The sequence below is a fragment of the Phyllostomus hastatus genome, unplaced genomic scaffold (genome assembly GCF_019186645.2).
Source record: "Phyllostomus hastatus isolate PE091 unplaced genomic scaffold, TTU_PhHast_1.1 phas_contig_1, whole genome shotgun sequence".
NCBI classification, from domain to species: domain Eukaryota; kingdom Metazoa; phylum Chordata; class Mammalia; order Chiroptera; family Phyllostomidae; genus Phyllostomus; species Phyllostomus hastatus.
The window spans coordinates 36,024,745-36,041,998 of NW_025333498.1; the positions used below are offsets into that span (position 1 = coordinate 36,024,745).

A 17,254-nucleotide genomic window follows, 5' to 3' on the forward strand; every position below is an offset into this window, starting at 1 on the left:
CTTTTGGAACTGCAACACAAATGAACACATTTCTGTAATTAAGTCGTAGCCTTTCCTCTCCATTGCCTAGGAGGTCATCTATTATGCACTGTTTTAAATACTTTCTCAGTAATGGAAAAGTTCAAAGGCAGAGAAAAGCTACAGCTCTCCTTATCACACATACTAAATTATAAGCAAATTATACTCTTGATTGTACATAGTGAGTTTCTCTCAAGTGGCTCAAAGAACTTTTATTTATATGAGTCAGATTCTCAGTGTGCTCTATCTATGGTTTCGTAGAACTAAGTGAAAACATACTGGGAAGCTGCAGTAACCATTTCAGGAAGCCCTTTAAGGTCACTTGAGTACCATTTAATAAATTAGTGTTCCAGTGGGCTAACTTAATTTCAGGAAATAACTTAAGCCCCAGGAAACTATGACTCAGGGTCTGTTTTGTCTTCACCATGGTCAAATTTAAATACCAGCCCTGTGCACCAAAGATTCTAAAAGGTCCTCCTTGCCTCTTGTTAATTCCAAAATAGATAGACCTATTATTTCAGGTCTATTGTCCTAAAATAAAAGATAGGAAGATGGGAAAGACTAAAACCAGGATTATTCAAGATTCTTTATTGATTCAACTCTCATTTCTCCAGTGTTGTCTCATTCTGCATGCCGTGCATGACTTGTATAGAAGCTGTGTGCATAATAAAGGCCAAATCCCTAAACCACGTTTTTCTGCTTTTGAGCGTTAAGGCAGAACTTCATGATGTGATGAGGCAATTAAACTACCCATTCTTCCTTCACAATGTATCAATGCTTTATGCATATAAATTCTACTTTTTTCTGAGCTAGGCAAATTGTGCTACATGAAGTTGTTATATTTTGGAAAAAATAGATATTTTTGGATCAAACTAGAGAGTTATCTTGTCCACCAACCATCAAAACAATAAAGGAAGTTCTGGGAATCATCTCTGTGGGTGTAAATAATAGGACTGATAAATCTACTCTGGGAAATCACTGGCTGAAACCTCCCCTTGAGGCAGGTGGGTTGGATTAAATGTGTTTTTTGCCCTGGGATTCAGTAAATTCATAATTGTAAATGCAGTTTCCCTGACCCACCAAATGGGCCACGTTGACAGAATCTCACTCTGTATTGACTGAGACCTTTGCATGGGTCCTTCAAGTTTATGTGTCATGGAACTTTATTGAAATGGAAATTCTGGTGTTCCTGTTGGGCTTTTGGCCATCTGGAGATTATTTCCAAAATATTCCACATACAAACATACAATATGTTTAGTCTTTGTAAGATTAGGCTTCTTTTTCTTCAGGTAGTAATGTTGACCTTAATTTGCAAACCTATATTTGGAGGTATGAGAGAGGAAAAATAATTTTTCTTTATTCTTCCAAATTCTTCTGGCTAGTCTTATAACCAAATTAACATGAGACAGATTAACAGGAGAGAACACCCAAATTTATTATGTATGTCCCTATAGGAGTTCCCAAAGAATATGAGGCCCAAGTACACATTGGGCAGTTCAGATTTGTATGTCATTCTGGAGCTAAGAAGAAAGTGTGTGTGTGTGTGTGTGTGTGTGTGTGTGTGTGTGTGTGTGGTCTGACACTTCAAAGGGCAGGAGGGCAATTCACAAGGAGATGAAAAAGCCCGTGTTGGGTAAATAAAGTGTTGGCTGGGCCATCTTTGGCAGTGGGGTACAGAGAGGACTTTGAGCAAATGGGCCTCACTAGATTTTCCCGGTCACACCTAGTTCATATTAAAATACCATTATCTAATATAAACAAATTAATAAACTATGGTTATCTATGATGATATCTTCCTTCCTGAAACAAGTCCTCTAAGTTGTTTTAGGCAGTTAGGGGGAAGGTAGTGGTTTTTCCTGAGTCTTTCATTTCTTGAAAATAATCAGCTTAAAATAATTAATATTTCGGGTGGCATATTTTGGGATGCTAAACTCTGCTTCCCCTCAGAAGATTGTAATTCCTCCCCATTGAGAGTAGATTATAGACTCCATCATGGATTTCTACCTAAAAGCTTTTGACAAATAACCGACTATTGAATGTATTTCATTTCAGACATGCCTATCTTCAAGAATTTCAGTTACACCAATGTCTATTTATTCTTATAAAATATATTCTTTAAGAATAACTAAGGCATTTTAATAAGGACCAAAGGAATCCAAAGGTTAGGACCTGACTTTACACCAGGGATTGGCAAACGGTGGCCCCTCTGCCGTTTTCTGAAAGAAAAGATCTACTGAAAGACAGCCACGCTTCCTAGTGTATGTGTTGTCTGTGGATGCTCCCGCACTGTGACAGCAGGTTTGAGTGGTCGCAACAGAGAGCATATGGACAGCAGAGCCTGAATATTTACTATCAGGGCCTTTAGGTAGAAAGTTTGTAGACCTCCACTTTAGTGTTTATACAAAGCCTGTCCGGAAGGTACCCAGCCATGTACTATGAAAAATAGAGACATTTATTGAGGAACATACAGGATACAAGAAACATTGTACATAGTATACTGACGCCTCAGTCCCCTTTAAAGTTGGCACCTTGGGACCTCACACAGTTCCCCCAATTGCCATCAGCTGTCCTGTCATATTTTCACAAATCTCATCGATGGTTTGAAATCTCTTCCTTTTCAAAGGTGATTGTAGTTTTGGGAAAAGCCAGAAGTTGCAGGGTGCCAAATCTGGGCTGGGGTGAGGGGTGCAGCTGAGTCACCTGAGTGATTTGATGTTTTGCCAAAAAACTGCACGAGATGTAATGCAGAGCAGGTGTGATGTTGTGATGAAGCTGCCCATCACCAGTGGCCCATAGCTGCAGCCTCCGGAATCATCTGAATAGTTTTCATGAAGGAATGTTCAAGTTTAATGCAAAATTTGATGTAGATTCGTTGCTTTACTCCCTCAGTCATTTTGAATGTGATGGCCACACAGGACATATGCACACTCAAGGGAGGGTACTGCCCCCGCTGACTAGTACAGTGAAGTTGTCATTGTTCACACATGCTCATTCCAATCCACTCTCCTTGGCTGCCAGGTTACAGCGATGTCAGCAAACCATTCTTGTTATATTAACAATGGCTGGACTTTTTCTGGACAGACCTCATATGTATAATATAGTACAATATATAGTACGAATGGTGTTTCGTTCTTCTGGTCCCCTGAAATTAATTAATGGAACGTGAAGATAAGTGAACTACTATTGGTAGCAGTTTTATTTCTGCATTCCAGAAATATAACAATGATTGGTGGATAGGAAGGCTGGTGAAAGAGGGCTGTGAGATTGGCTTCATCCCAAGTCCACTTCGACTGGAGAACATACGGATTCAGCAAGAACAAAAACGAGGACGTTTTCACGGAGGGTAAGGCTCCTTTCTTTCTCTAAACTTTGCAGGTGGATGCAGGTAGGAACATTAAGTGATATATTCAAGCTTGCTTATTAGGTTCAAACTGTATGCTTTCAAAGTAAAGACACTTTTCTTTGTATGGGGTGTTCCTGAAATTGACACAAAAGTGTTTCAGACATGCCTTCTCCCTGAAGCCTGGTCCCACTGGAACCCACGTGAATTTCTGCAGCCTCAGCAAACCCTCCTTGGAACCTGCTCTTTCCTTCATTAGAGTCATGGAGGACAACTTTCTCAGTGCGGGACATGGGAGCCTGGCCAGAGGTAGCATCATGGCTGTTCCTGGTTAGCTTTCAGAGACTCTTTCTCAGCTTGTCACGGAATGTGGTGGCATGTGCGGGTCCAGGTACTAGCAGCACCTTCCCCACCCAGGGCTCTTGGTGGCATCTGCCATCTCTTGGTAGTAAAGTATCAACTCTGTCTAGCTTCGGATGAATCAGCGTCTAGTGGACTAATGAAGTAGCCATATAGGTCGCAGCACACCGGTCCCAGGAATGTACCAAAGCTTGAGAGAAATCAGAATCATACTGAACCTGCACGTGTGAGCCTGCCTTGAAGCATTTTATTTGTTATCATTTATTTCTAAGGCCTAAGATAGAAGCAGTTCCTTCTCTTGACTCTCAACCTCCTTTTTTCTGTTGGATCCTTTTCTATTTTGAAAACTCCTGTGTTCGTGAGGGGCCGTGTTGCCTTTGTCACATGGGAACCTCTGAAACAGTGATAGGAGATCACAAAACTACAGTCAGCCCCACTTTTGGTTATCAATCTCATGTAGTGTATAACATGCCTATAATGTTAATTATTAATTCCTCTTGTTCCCTCTACTTTCAACTGTCTCTCCTGATGCTCTTTAAACACATTGGTAATACAGGTTTCCACCTCAGGACCTTTGTACTTGCTGTCTCCTCTCACTGGAGCCCTTTCCTTCATTTTTCCACCAGATAACTCCATCACTTGCTTCAGGTCTTTGTTAAATGTACTTGTTCAGTGGCCCCTTTCCTGCCACTGTATTTAAAATTGTGCCCACTTCCCATCTCTACCCTGACTTTGTTTTCTCTGTTGCATTTATTACCATTAGAAATACTATATATTTACCTATTTATCTGTTCGATACCAGTATCATCCACTAGACTCTGTCACTGTATGTGACAGGATTTTGCATTTCTCCCCCCACTGTTGTACGACTAACTTTGGAAACAGCGGATACTCAATAAAATATTTGCTTAATGAAATAATAAATGCATTATTATCTCATTTATAAGGTTATTAGTTTATTATTTTTTCCATGATGTCCTTATATACTTATATAATTTTGGACTAAAAGCTTACTGTGCAAAAGGTGTGAGAGTAAAGCCAAGAGCTACAGACATGATCTTATTTTCTTTATGCCAACCCTGGGAGGTGGAGCCTCTCCTTCTGCAGATGAGGACGCTGAGGCTGAAAGGTGTGATAAGATGTGCCAAGGTCCCATGGCTAGTGAGTGGCACAGCCAGGATGAGAAATAAGATTGTTCTGACTCTGGGGACCATATTCATAAGCACTGAAAGGGCAGGTTGCTGGAGAAGTGGGGAGGTGGGCTCTATGGGCCCCTGTGGGCTCCAGGGAGGCTTCCAGAGCCCGGTGAAGAGCCCCATGAGGAGACTAGTGCCAACGATCTTCCATTCTGGGCCACACACTGTCAGTTCCTAATTCTGATCCCACGTAATTGCTTCTCGGAAGAAATGCTTCTTCCTGGTCTTCCTGCTTGTTTTGAGCTGTGTTTGACATCTGAGTGGTGCCCTGGTGGGCCATGTCTGTTAAAAGCCAGCTGTTCACAAGAACATCCCTGTCAGTGATTCCACTGCCTCATTTCTGTGATGAATAACTAGGAGAGAAATTTTTGCAAAATATTTCCAGATCCTAGTTAGTTCCCCATTTTCTCTGAGAAATGAGGTCAAAGAAAACATTTGGACAGATTCTTGAAGTTCTTCTCTATAGCAGGATGTGGTGTGTTTTGAATTATCTAGGAGGATTAAGCCAAAGAAAGCTTTGTACTCTCAAGTTCCATTTTCAAGGGATCTGGAGAAGGACTTATGTTCCTGTTCTATATCCTAGGAAATCCAGTGGAAATTCTTCTTCAAGTCTTGGAGAAATGGTATCAGGGACATTTCGAGCAACACCTACATCAACAGGTGAGGGTTTTAGTTAAACTCTTTTTAATATAATGTTTTCCTTGCTTAATATTTGAACATATGTGCAAGTGTTTTTACTAGTTTGTAAACAACTTAAAGGGCTTGATTTAAAGATAATTCTACTTAATATTTTATTGCTCATTTGCCTTTCATAGTAATTTGATTTGACTTAAAGGGTAGGTGTGGTACTAAAAATTTAGATATTTGTATGATATTGAAAAGTCTTATTTATTCATCATTGTGTAAACCAATCTGAGGCAAGTTCATTATTCCATTCATAAACTCAACAGTCTTGGAGATGGTGAGGGCCAATGAAAAAGAAAAAACAAGTTGTAGACTCTCAAGAAAATACTCTGTTTCAGTCTCCATGGGCAATGTTAGGATGTTTTGGTACAGCCTGGGCTGTGGAGATCGGGAGGGTTGAAGCAGAGAATGAGCCTGGATGAGGGCTGGGCCTAGATGACCTCAATTTTCTTTGGCTACCAGACAGCTAAGCTCTGAAGTTAATGGTAATGAAGAGAGACTAGTAGCCCAATCAAGAGTTGTGCATTTGGAAGTTGTGGAGGTCCTCAAGCAGGATTTTTCTTCCATCACATTTTCTGATGCCTATAGGCTAATTTCATTCTGGCCCAGACCTGATGCTGCAGTAGGACATTGCATATTACCAATTCAGAATGACAAGTCCAGGGTCTCTCCTTGCCTACCATTGCTGCAGGAAACTGCATCAGTTCTGGAACAGTTCTGAGTATATGGGTCCTTGTGCATGTGAGCCCTTCTTGGTTTCAGGGCCCTGAACTAAACTAGGTCTCTGGGTTGCCCCCACATGGACTGGGCCTGCTTGGATGGCCACAAAAGCACTTTAAGCAGATATTGAGTATATTTTGCCTCATTGCCATTTATTGGACATTTAGGGCATTGTGGGTTTTCACTATTAAAAACAAAAACAAACAAACAAACAAATAAGAATAACTGGTTATAAACTTAATTGTAATCAAGAGTGGCATAGTAGGAAAAATGTGTCACTATCCTGGAAAGTGAGCTAAAAGACTTAAGAATGCATAAAGGACTGCAAAACCCAAAAATAAAACAAGTGACAGAGGTGCTGATTATTTTTACCCAAATTGTTATTCTGAGTTTCTCTTTACCACATTTGCTTTGTCCACGATGTTCTCAGCCACACTGTGTGCTGTGTTTGGCAGGAAACCACCCATGGCCCATGCTGGCCCAGAACCCCCAGTGTTGTTTTCACACCCACCCTCCCCACCCAACAGGAGATTGGGATGTAAGGTCCCTCCTACGTGGAGGAAGTTGTCTGTTATTTCGTGTCTTCAAAGGGGCCTGTCCTGAGTGAGGTGATGGAACCGTGTTCTGCACAGTGGGTGGTAGTGAGATGGTGAGACTCACAGGGACAAGGCGCACATTCTTCCCTCCTTTAAAATCGTGTGCTATCGTTTGCAGAGGTGACATATTTTGATATGGCTCTCATTGTTGTCTTTTAGCAAAACAGAAGCAAAAAGTGGTAAGTTTGTATTTCCTTTTTAAATCTACTGTTAAGGTTTCTATCCCTGGGTGCCTGCCATGCTCCATTTCAGTGTCTTGAGTGGCTGTAAAATAAGGGATGAGCCTCATCAGCCGGGGCCTGTGGTGATCATTTTCTGTTTGACCAGAAAGTGGTGAATGTTGTGGCTGCTGAGGAGGTATACCTCACTTCACCTTGTCACGAGTGTCAAATCGTCTCTTTCAGACGGAGCACATTCCTCCTTACGATGTTGTGCCGTCCATGCGTCCGGTGGTGTTAGTGGGGCCGTCACTGAAGGGTTATGAGGTACAAATACCAGCCTGCTATGCTTCAGTTCTTGATCAGGAATCTGGGAGACAGCCATTTGGAGCTGGCTCTGTGGGCCTGCTTACAAAGAGGTACCGACGGAAGCCACCTCTCAGCATGTGACAGAGGCTGGTGCAGCGTGGGGCTTCTCATCTACTACCGTATTACATTGTTTAGAAATAAATGATCTCCCTCAAAACATTTCTAATGGGAGGTTCTGTTAAAAGGTTTGCTCTGCATCACATTCAAAGAAATGGACTTTCTCTGTCTCAGCCATTCCCATTACTGTTAGAAGTGACAGAATGTGAACAGCACGTGGGAACATACAGACATTCTGCCAGCAAACCTAAACCCTCAAAGCACCCACACATCTCCTCCTCCTGGTGATCAGGTTGATGGCATAGTCCACCAAATATATTTCTCTGCTTATTTATTTCGAAGGACATAAAGAAGGAAAAAATTCACTAAAAATATGAGTGAACTTCTTCACAGATTAATTAAACAGTACCATGTTAGAAGGAAAGAGTAAGGACTTAGATGTACTATGTTGCAGATGTTGCGGTTTCAACTTCGTTCTAGAATAGGTAATAAGTGGGACATTAAAGTCGAAGTTCGGCAGCCTCCAGAGCACCATTCCCACGAAGCTAGGACAATGTCTAGCACCTAGTGGGAATCTATTTCTTTGAGGTAGATCTGAGACTCCTACCTTCTTCCTGCCTCTTTTTCTCCTTCCCCTCTCCCTTTCTGCCCCTCTCCTTTCCTTCTCCCCTCCTCCTCTCAATGGGGACCTTCGCAGAAGAGCAGGAAGAGGTGACTGGCCTACATCAATCCAGCCCTGGGCACAGAGAATTTCTACCAACATGCACAGACAGGCAGGAGCGCAGAGCCTAGGGCTGGTCTGCAGGGAAGGGTCTAGCTTCTCCTCACTGGAGGCCAGTGCCACTCAGGTTGTGGCAAGGGCAGGCCACACCTGTGTGCAAAGCCAGCCTGTGGTGGGCTCCTGAAGGTAGTTCAGAACCTGATAAGGGAAGAGGTTTGCTTTGGGTCAAGTGAATATTGCTGGTTTGTCCCTTAACACCCTGGAGGCAAATCAAGGGGGAAAATTTAGTGCCTGCAGGTAGTTAAGAATGAAAAACACCTTCCACGGAACCTGCCCCTTGGAGAGGACTGGCTGTGAGAAGGTCTTTGCTCAATCACAGTGCCCTTCCCTTCCACCTCTCTTACTTTTGACTTCTCTCTCTCTCTGCGTGTGTTTGCCTCATTCTCTTTTTCTCACCTCTGCAAAGGTAACAGACATGATGCAGAAAGCCCTCTTTGATTTCCTGAAGCACAGGTTTGATGGGAGGTGAGAATATAGATATTTTTGTATTTTTATTTTTCTTTAATCAAACATGTATGGTGGAATTTTTTGTGGATCTATGTTTCCAGCAATTGCAGAAGATCTGTAATTAACAGTTAACTCCATCAGGGAAGGATACAATGAAATCGCTCTAAAAATATGAAGTTGTGAAGTATAGCGTTGAATCCCTAAGGGAAAAAGGGCCTTGAGAAGGAAAATAATCCATTCATTTTACTTACTGTATTTTGCCATGTATTACACGCTCCCATGTATAATGCACACCCACATTTTTGGCCCAAACTTTCAGGGAAAATATCTTTCATTTTAATTTTTTAATTCAATTTTTATTTATATTTAGAAACAAAACCTATTATCGTATTCCAGGGTATTATTTTGCATATAGGTATTGTTATTGCTCTCTGGAGTTACACTTTTAACACAGAAGCATAAATAAAAGAATTAAAAACATTTATATAGATATGGAATTAGTACTACCCATATATAATGCACACCCTTATTTTTCCCTAAAAAATTTGGACAAAAAGGTGAGCATTATACATGGCATAATATGGTAAATGTATGTGTTTGTCTTTATCTTCTCACTGGTTGGTGAATTCTTACCAAACTTCTTTTATGAAAATTATTAATTTAAAATATAGAATAATTATGATAAATATGGCAGCTCACTGATCAAGCTGGGTAGTATTTGGGAGTTACACTTGTGTATGTGTGTGTATCATGTAGACATATAAATGTAAAGTACTCAACTTGCTCAAAAAAACCGTGGAAGAAATGTTTTCATCTTAAGCCTCTCAAAGTGACTATTTTGTAGGGAATAGTACTTTGGAGGTTTAGCTCAGTGTTTGTTTTCTAGAAATTACCTTGTTATTTTATTGGTCTATTTTATACACATTCAACTATGACCCATATTCAACATGGCTCAGTCTTTAGCTATCAGATAATTTCATCATTTAACTTTTGTGAAAAATGTCTAGAAAGAGTTTCTGTGTTTTGCAGAGAAATGGTAAAAAGTTCCTGTCGACTCAATGCTAATTCTTAGGCTCTTTCACAATGCATTGTGAATAACATAACCACCTGCAGATACCTGAAAACTTATTAAAAGCAAAAAAACCTAAATAGCATGTACTAAAAATATGGTTACAGGCATCCAATGTACCAAATATTTTAATAAATATGGTATTTTAAGAAAAAGGGAAACATGAGAATGCTTTAAATACAAATTGCATGTACTTGTCAAAAGAAAAACTTTCTGGATAATTGTGATAAAAATAGTCATTCATTTATTGGACTACGTACAAAGAAAATAAACTGAGATTTTAGTTCCAGTAATTGAGATTTTAGTTCAAGAAATCAGAATGCCTCTGTGCAATTATTTGAATTGCTAAGTACGTTAGTGGAGGCCAGGGTGCCTTAATGAATACATCCCAAATTGTATCATGATTCCAATACAATGAAAGCTTATTGTTGCCCATTTAACAATCTTAGGCAGATGTTCCCCAGCTGAAAGACAGAGGAGAGTGGAGCAAGGGGAGGATTGGGCAGAAAGCTTGTTCTGCCCATCATTTGGGGCCCTTGGCCTGAGGGTGGTCTCTTCAGTCACCTGGTGGGGACAGGAGCATGGCAGCCTGGAAGTGATACCCATTGATTGTCACATTTCATTGGTTAAACTGGGTCACATGGCCACACTTAATTGTAAAGGAGGCTGGGAAGTAACGAACTATAGAAATGATCCCTGAAAGTATAGCCTTGAGGCTGGGAAGTATATAGTCTAGCTGTGGACCCAGGAGGAAGAGGACAGAGATACTGTTGAACAAGTAATAGTGGCTGCCACATTCATCAAGTGGACCCAGAGAGCTGTAAGCAAACCAGAAGTTTATCCTGTCACCCTCTTTTTAAAAAAAGACAGTCAAAGAATAAAGTAGTTACAAAACAACCAAGTGAGTAACACTGAATACTAGAATATTGGAGTTGGAGGCAAATGTATAAGTTATTTTATTCTAATCTCTTTAACAACCACTAACCTGCTTCTGTTTGGAAACTGTTGGCTATAGGGGATCCATTTCTTAAGAAAGCATTACAAAGACACAGCAGAGCTCTGGCTTTTTAACTTAAACAGTTAGCTTTGGTCCTGTGCTGTGATGATCTGAGCCTGAACCTTCACCCAGATGCAGCTCTCCATGGATTGGAGGCAGCTGACATGCATGGCTCCGTCTTCTGTGTTCTTGGCTGCACACGCACACGTCCTTCAGCTATGCTTGGAGTCACCTGGTTTTAAACCGTGGTGCCTTTACCTAAGAAGTTCTGAGCGGTGCCTCTGTCTGTGGCTCCATAACAGCCCTTGAGCTGAACAAATTCCACCCCATAACACAACCTCACTTAGTGTTAGATTGCTTTGGTTCCCACACAGCATCCTTATAAACAACAGTGTTAAAGGTTTGAAATGTAGGACCTATGGAAAAAAGAAAATAATTATTATAATTTGGAAAAGAGAAAATGAGTGACTTTATTGCTTGCAAGAGTGAAGAATCTGAGGTACTGCCTCAGGCCCAGAAAGAGGAAATGTGTTTAACTACACCAGCAGAGATTTGTTTTGAATCAAGGAGAATGGTCTACATCAAGCAATTACACACACTACTGAAAATGATGTAGTGGAAATAGAATTAAAATGCCCATGCCAAGTGCTCCATGGCATCTGATGACACAGCAGAGGAGCCGAAGATATGAAGGTGAATCCAACAACAGCAAAAGTAACAGCTGAAGAAAGTGACTCAGCCCCAGGGAGATCTCATGCACGGCCGAGTTGGAGAAAGATAGATATTAAAGGTGGCGGTATGTGAGTGGACTTGCTTTCAAATAATAAGAGGCCAGTGCGGCAGAAAACTGAACACTGAATCTACTCATTGAGTGTGTTTGGAGACTTTGATAAGGACAGGCACATCAGAGTCTGTCCTTACATTTTGAGCTATGACAATCTGCTGCATGATGTTTTACCAGTGAATAAAAGGAGAGAATACAACAAATAGTCTTTAATTGAAACCAGCCAAGAGAACAATTACACAGAAGGCATTAGCCCAGTGATACAGCATACACAATATGTTCTCCTGGAAACCTGCTCTGTTTCATTGGCCATGGGTGTAGTAGGCTACACAAAATTGTCAGGAGAAAGTCTTCTTTTTTAGAAAGGGCAAAAAAGGGGATCCACTTACTAAAATTTCGTCTTCAATACTGTTTTCCAAATCTTGGTTAGAAAATAATTCAACACATTGGATTAAAGTCCAGCAGCTTGATTATTACACAATCATATGCTTGCCTTTCTTTGATACCTTAGAAATTGAGTCAGTTTAGAGCTACTTATACAATTTCTTTTTGCTATAACTTCTGTTGTAAGGTCTAACAGTAACACATGTAAGAAAAATGAAAAGCCCAAATGAAACAGTTCCTGAGGGATACCTGTAGGTGTGGATGTCCCCACATGGTGACAATTCCTGTGCACATGTCATAAACTAAGTGAGCCTTGACAAGCTGCTACGATGGCACCGGCCTGGTGAGACCGAGTGGCTGCACAAGAGCGTGGAGCTTTTCTCCTCATCTCGCACCACACACGTGCCCTGGGGACCGGCCTCGGGATGAGGCTTGATCTGCTGGTTGCGTCTACCGTTCATAGGCTAAACAGCAAGCAGTCAAACTAGTTGCGATTTGTTGACTTACGCTAATTATTTCAAATCTCAGTAAAGTTGGTACTTTAAGCTGTTTGACACCTGGATCAGATAAACTCTGTGGCAGTTATTGGAGACTTTGTAACAGACATGATCATGGGAGAAATCCCCAATGAACCTCATGTTAACTTACACAGATCGGATCTAAAGGGAAAGGAAGTTATTAGTCAAACACTTGAAGAAAAGAAAAAAAGGACTTGAGAAAGAATTTGAAGAAAAGAGGCCAAGAAAAGAACTTAGGGAGATTCAAGACATAGTGTTCATTTATAAAAGGAAATGGGAATGATTGAGGCTATCCCAAAGCAGCCGAGCCATGGAAGAGGGAAAACAACTTGTAATTGCAGTCCACAAATGGAGAATAACACAGCGCCTTCAGTGTCATCATCAATACCCTTCCTCTGTCACTTCCTCCTCCCAAATGCAGACTCACTGGTGGACAAACACCAGAGATAATTAACTGAACACTCTAATGCCAAACATGAACATGTAAGTTAGCAGGTTTTAGTTACATGTGCACCCAGATTCTCCCACCCTCAAAGTATATGCAAATATCACAGACTCTGGAGACGGGAGAGTTCAAAAGTTGGTAGAGTCAACTTTTAAGGACAGGATATAAAGAAACTGTCTTTTTCAAGTCTTTAAATATCCAGTAATGGTCTTGTATACGTTATATATGTACCTCTCAACACAGGGCATTATGAATAATTATTTAAGAATGCTCTTTTCATATATTACCTTGTTTTCTCCTAATGACAATCCCATGAGATAGCTGGGCAAAGCTACCGTCACTATAACATCGACCACAATACTGACGTTCCCCATATGGTGTGACTTGTTCATGGTCCTGCAACCAGCAAGAGAGATGTCCAGGAGGAACACTCAGGCCTAGGACGCCTTCCATCCCTGTTGTCTTGTTGGCGCCCTGTCTGTTCTTTGGAACACTTTTCTCCATGAATATTAGGACTTAAAATATATTAACATACTAAGAGGGTTGCATATTAGGGATGGCAAGGATAAAGTATAGCAGGATTTTACAGTTGTTCCATTACCAACATAGAAAAACTAATTTTTTAAATGACTATACCATCACTGAAAGTAATATCTTTCCATGGAAAATCACCGAAAACTGATCCTCACAGATCATAATGGATTGCAGCAACTATGGTGAATTCTGACACAGAAATAAGTAATACTTGGGGTTCAGATTTGCTAAATTTTGAGAGTGATTTTGCTAGTTTTTGGTGGGATTTGCTAGTATACCCAGTTTGCTGAGGAACGGACATCCTCTTAGTCTGTTATCTACAGACCAGCAACTACTGACACTATGTCACAGGAAAGTTTCCCAGGGGACTTTTCAGAGACATATATCAAACAAGATGCATGGAAGTGCTGAAAGACACGAGAGGGTAACAGATAACAAGAATAAAAGTAGAAAGGATATCACTGTAAGTTAAAAAAAGTATATAAACTACATAACATTTAATGGTGAATGTAATCACATTTCTGGGGAGCATTTTACCAAAAAAAAAAACCAAAACAAAACAGCTTTGGATATGGTTTCTGATTTTAATAATAGTAAACATCTTTGCCTGGGGGAGAAAAACTCTTGCTTTGTCTTATTGAAGGGTTCCTGTGGCTGTGTTTGTCTTCTCCTGAGCCCTTCCCTACATGTGTGCTTGATTTAAGAAGTCACTTGTGTAAACAAATTAACTGGTATTTTATTAACAAGCAAGACAAGAAAAAGAACCATCTATTGTCCATACATTTTCCTGTTTTTGGAATACAGGAAGCATTTTTTTTCTGTTTGTGTATGTGTTCGGCAAAACTTTGGATATGTTTGAAAATGGCTTTGTCAAAATGTTTATAACCCAGAAAAAATAAAAGTATGCATCTGTTGACAATTTCTTAAACTTTTAAGAACCAAGGGTCACTATTTGGCTTGTATGGAACCATAACATTTGATTTTTCGCCTAAGCAAAATAGACTCTGTGGGCCTATCAAAAGTAATTATTCTAGAAAGCTGAATTGCTCTGGAACTTCACTCTATGCTTCTAACCAGAAACTTTATTCCTGAAACAACAAACAAATAAACAAAAAACAGAAACAGAAGGAATAAACAAGCAGACTCAATCCTGCAAATAAAAGGAGTTATGACCACAGGACCGCCTATTAGATTTCATAGTTGCAGCGGCCAACTGGGAAACGGAGATTCAGATGTGACTTTAACCTGAGTGAATCCTGACCATCTCTCAGGACATGGCCAAGACTGACTGGGCTTCTGCACTGCAATGATTCGGCTTTTTGGCTGGAGAGCTGGGGTTGCTGGAGAAGAAAACTGAAACTCGAGGAGAATTACAAGTCAGGTGACTAAGGCCTGGCCCTTGCTTGGGGGACTGTGGTTTTCACCTTCTTGGCCTCTGACTAACCATGTGGAACTTCCTCTCTGCATCTCAGTTTTTCTTCTTGGTGAAATGAAGAAATATTACTTGACCAGTGTTTTCCAATGTCTTTTAGCAGTTGAAAAACTTTTTGCGATGAAATTATATAGAAAGCCCCAATGCAGACAACAAATGCAGAGGCATTTGCCTGTGGTTGTTGGTGGGAAAGCTGGAGCCCCGCCCACTCAGTCTCCCACAGAGTTCTCAGTACACCGAGGTGTTTCACAAAACTCCTGGTTTCTGCAGAAGACAATGTGAAGATGTTTCAAGTAATTTACAAGGGCCTAAAAATTCTAAAAGTTCAAAAATTTGGAACTTCCTGACCATCTAGAGCTTATAAATACAAAGACACGAGCAAGGGGTACTTTGCTTTAAAATGGCACCAGAACTTTTGCACAGTCTGTTACTTTGAAACAGACTGAAGAAGTAATTTTGAAGAAGTAATTTTTGAAGAAGTAATTTTCAACGATTTGTTAAATGAAATATTTTTAATTCTCCTCAAGGCTTCCGGTCACTGAAGCCAGGTGAACCACCTCCTGAGAGTGCTGATAATGTCCCAAAACAGGTGTGAGATGACATAGGACTTAATAATTATTAATAATTATACCTCTTCCCTGCTCCAACTCCAGAAGGAGTTTGCAAATGAAAGAGAATGGATGCACAAACTGAGTATGAAGAAAAAGGAGTGCTACTCCCCTTGTCTCCTTTTTGGAACTCTGCCAAGTTGGTCCACAGTGGTGGTAAATGGCTTAGAGAGTTGTTCTTTGCATTCTACAAGCAGATAATAGTCTGCTTGGGCACAATCCTAGTTTAAATGAAGAATTTTTAAATTGTAAGTTCCAGAGATTCTCATTTGATAATCATATGCAAGCAGACCCCTCTCACCATTCATTCGCAGTGCTTTCAATCCTTGCCGTGGCCCTGTGAGTCAGGCACTTGGTGTTGGGAGACCTGTGTTCATTTGCAGTGCCTTTCCTTTATTCCCTTTCATGATGGCCGGGGACTTTCTAACTTAAAACATCCTGGCACAAGCCTCACACTGCCTTCTTATGACTGCCCACCATCTATATTCAAAGTCACATGGAAATATGCTGAAGAGTCTTGTGCCTGAAAAAAAGAAATCATATTTTTCATATTCTTAGAAGTAAAACCTTCCTTTGGACTGGTGGAGACATGAGTCATGTTATTATAAATTAACTGTTGAGCACCAGGAATGCAACATAGCTACCAACTGGTTAATTGTCTTTGATGATCAAAATGAAGAGGGTTCCCCCCTTTGACCAGCAGCATTAATATGCCGGGGCATCTGTAGTTTTTGAACGTCTCGTTCAAGAGCAACTCAACTGTGAATTGTAGGGAAAATGTATTGCTGCTTCCTAGAAAGAGCATGGTTTATTCATGTGTTTTCATTCCCTCCTGGTATGGTGTGCATTAAAGAGCATCCAGCAAGGCAGACAACAGTGGAGGGAGAGCTGCAATTTTGCTGCAGTGATTTTTTTGTTAAATAGTCAAAACCTTCCTCTGCTCTGCTCTGCTTGTGTTTTAATACTAGCCAAAGCCTGTTTAAAATACTTGTGGTCAATGTTTATTATACTGTGGTTGCACTATAGTATGTAAAGTGGTTATTAAGTATGGTGGTTATAACTCACTTGAAGAGCCCTAAACCATTTTTACTGGTGTTTTGTTCTGTGTTCCTATTCATAGGATATCAATAACGAGAGTGACAGCTGACATTTCTCTTGCTAAGAGGTCTGTCCTAAATAATCCCAGCAAGAGAGCAATAATTGAACGTTCCAACACTCGGTCCAGCCTAGGTAAGATGTTCAAATGTGGTACTTTTCCAAGCTGTGCTTTCAGACTGATATGACACGTGTTATGTTTGGGGGTGGCTTTTCTAGTTTGCTTCCCATTCTGAATGGGGAAACGCTGGGTACTGGAAGAGAATGCTGCCCATGGAAAAGAAAACAGCGGAGTCCTACAGCAGCCACAGCCTCCTCTATCTCAGCTCTAGTCAATTAGCTAATTAGTAGTCTGGTGGGAAGTATCCTCAGTGGGATCTCCAGTCTGTCATTGCCTAACCATGTGAAGCCACTCACCTCCACTTTGCCCTAGCTTCTCGATGTGGTTAATGATGTCTGTCATACCTGAGTCACAGCTGGCATGAAAAGAAATGAGATGTTCCGCCCTCTCAGGTCTTTAGAAGAAAGCTAGATCTTGATGTTCTTAGTGTTGCTTCTGCTGCTAACTGGGAGTACCCAGAAGAGTCACATCTTAAGTGGAAATAGTAACCACCACTAATAATATGCAGGTTGTTTAAACATGTCTTTCCTGGAACACCAGT

At 40.7% G+C, this 17,254-nt stretch overlaps 1 protein-coding gene and 1 pseudogene across 4 annotated transcripts in view; one reads left to right on the forward strand and one right to left on the reverse strand.

The window, feature by feature from the left end:
• The window catches only part of CACNB4 (calcium voltage-gated channel auxiliary subunit beta 4), a 235,307-nt gene that overhangs the window by 187,817 nt on the left and 30,236 nt on the right, over positions 1-17,254 (forward strand). For all 4 annotated transcript variants that reach the window (XM_045821650.1, XM_045821840.1, XM_045821781.1 and 1 more), the window contains 6 exons: positions 3,231-3,361; positions 5,498-5,574; positions 7,074-7,093; positions 7,319-7,399; positions 8,686-8,744; positions 16,618-16,727. In XM_045821650.1, the coding sequence (XP_045677606.1) occupies positions 3,231-3,361; positions 5,498-5,574; positions 7,074-7,093; positions 7,319-7,399; positions 8,686-8,744; positions 16,618-16,727 (478 nt within the window). The remainder of the gene's footprint in view (positions 1-3,230; positions 3,362-5,497; positions 5,575-7,073; positions 7,094-7,318; positions 7,400-8,685; positions 8,745-16,617; positions 16,728-17,254) is intronic.
• Positions 10,397-10,507, reverse strand: LOC123814384 (annotated as a pseudogene).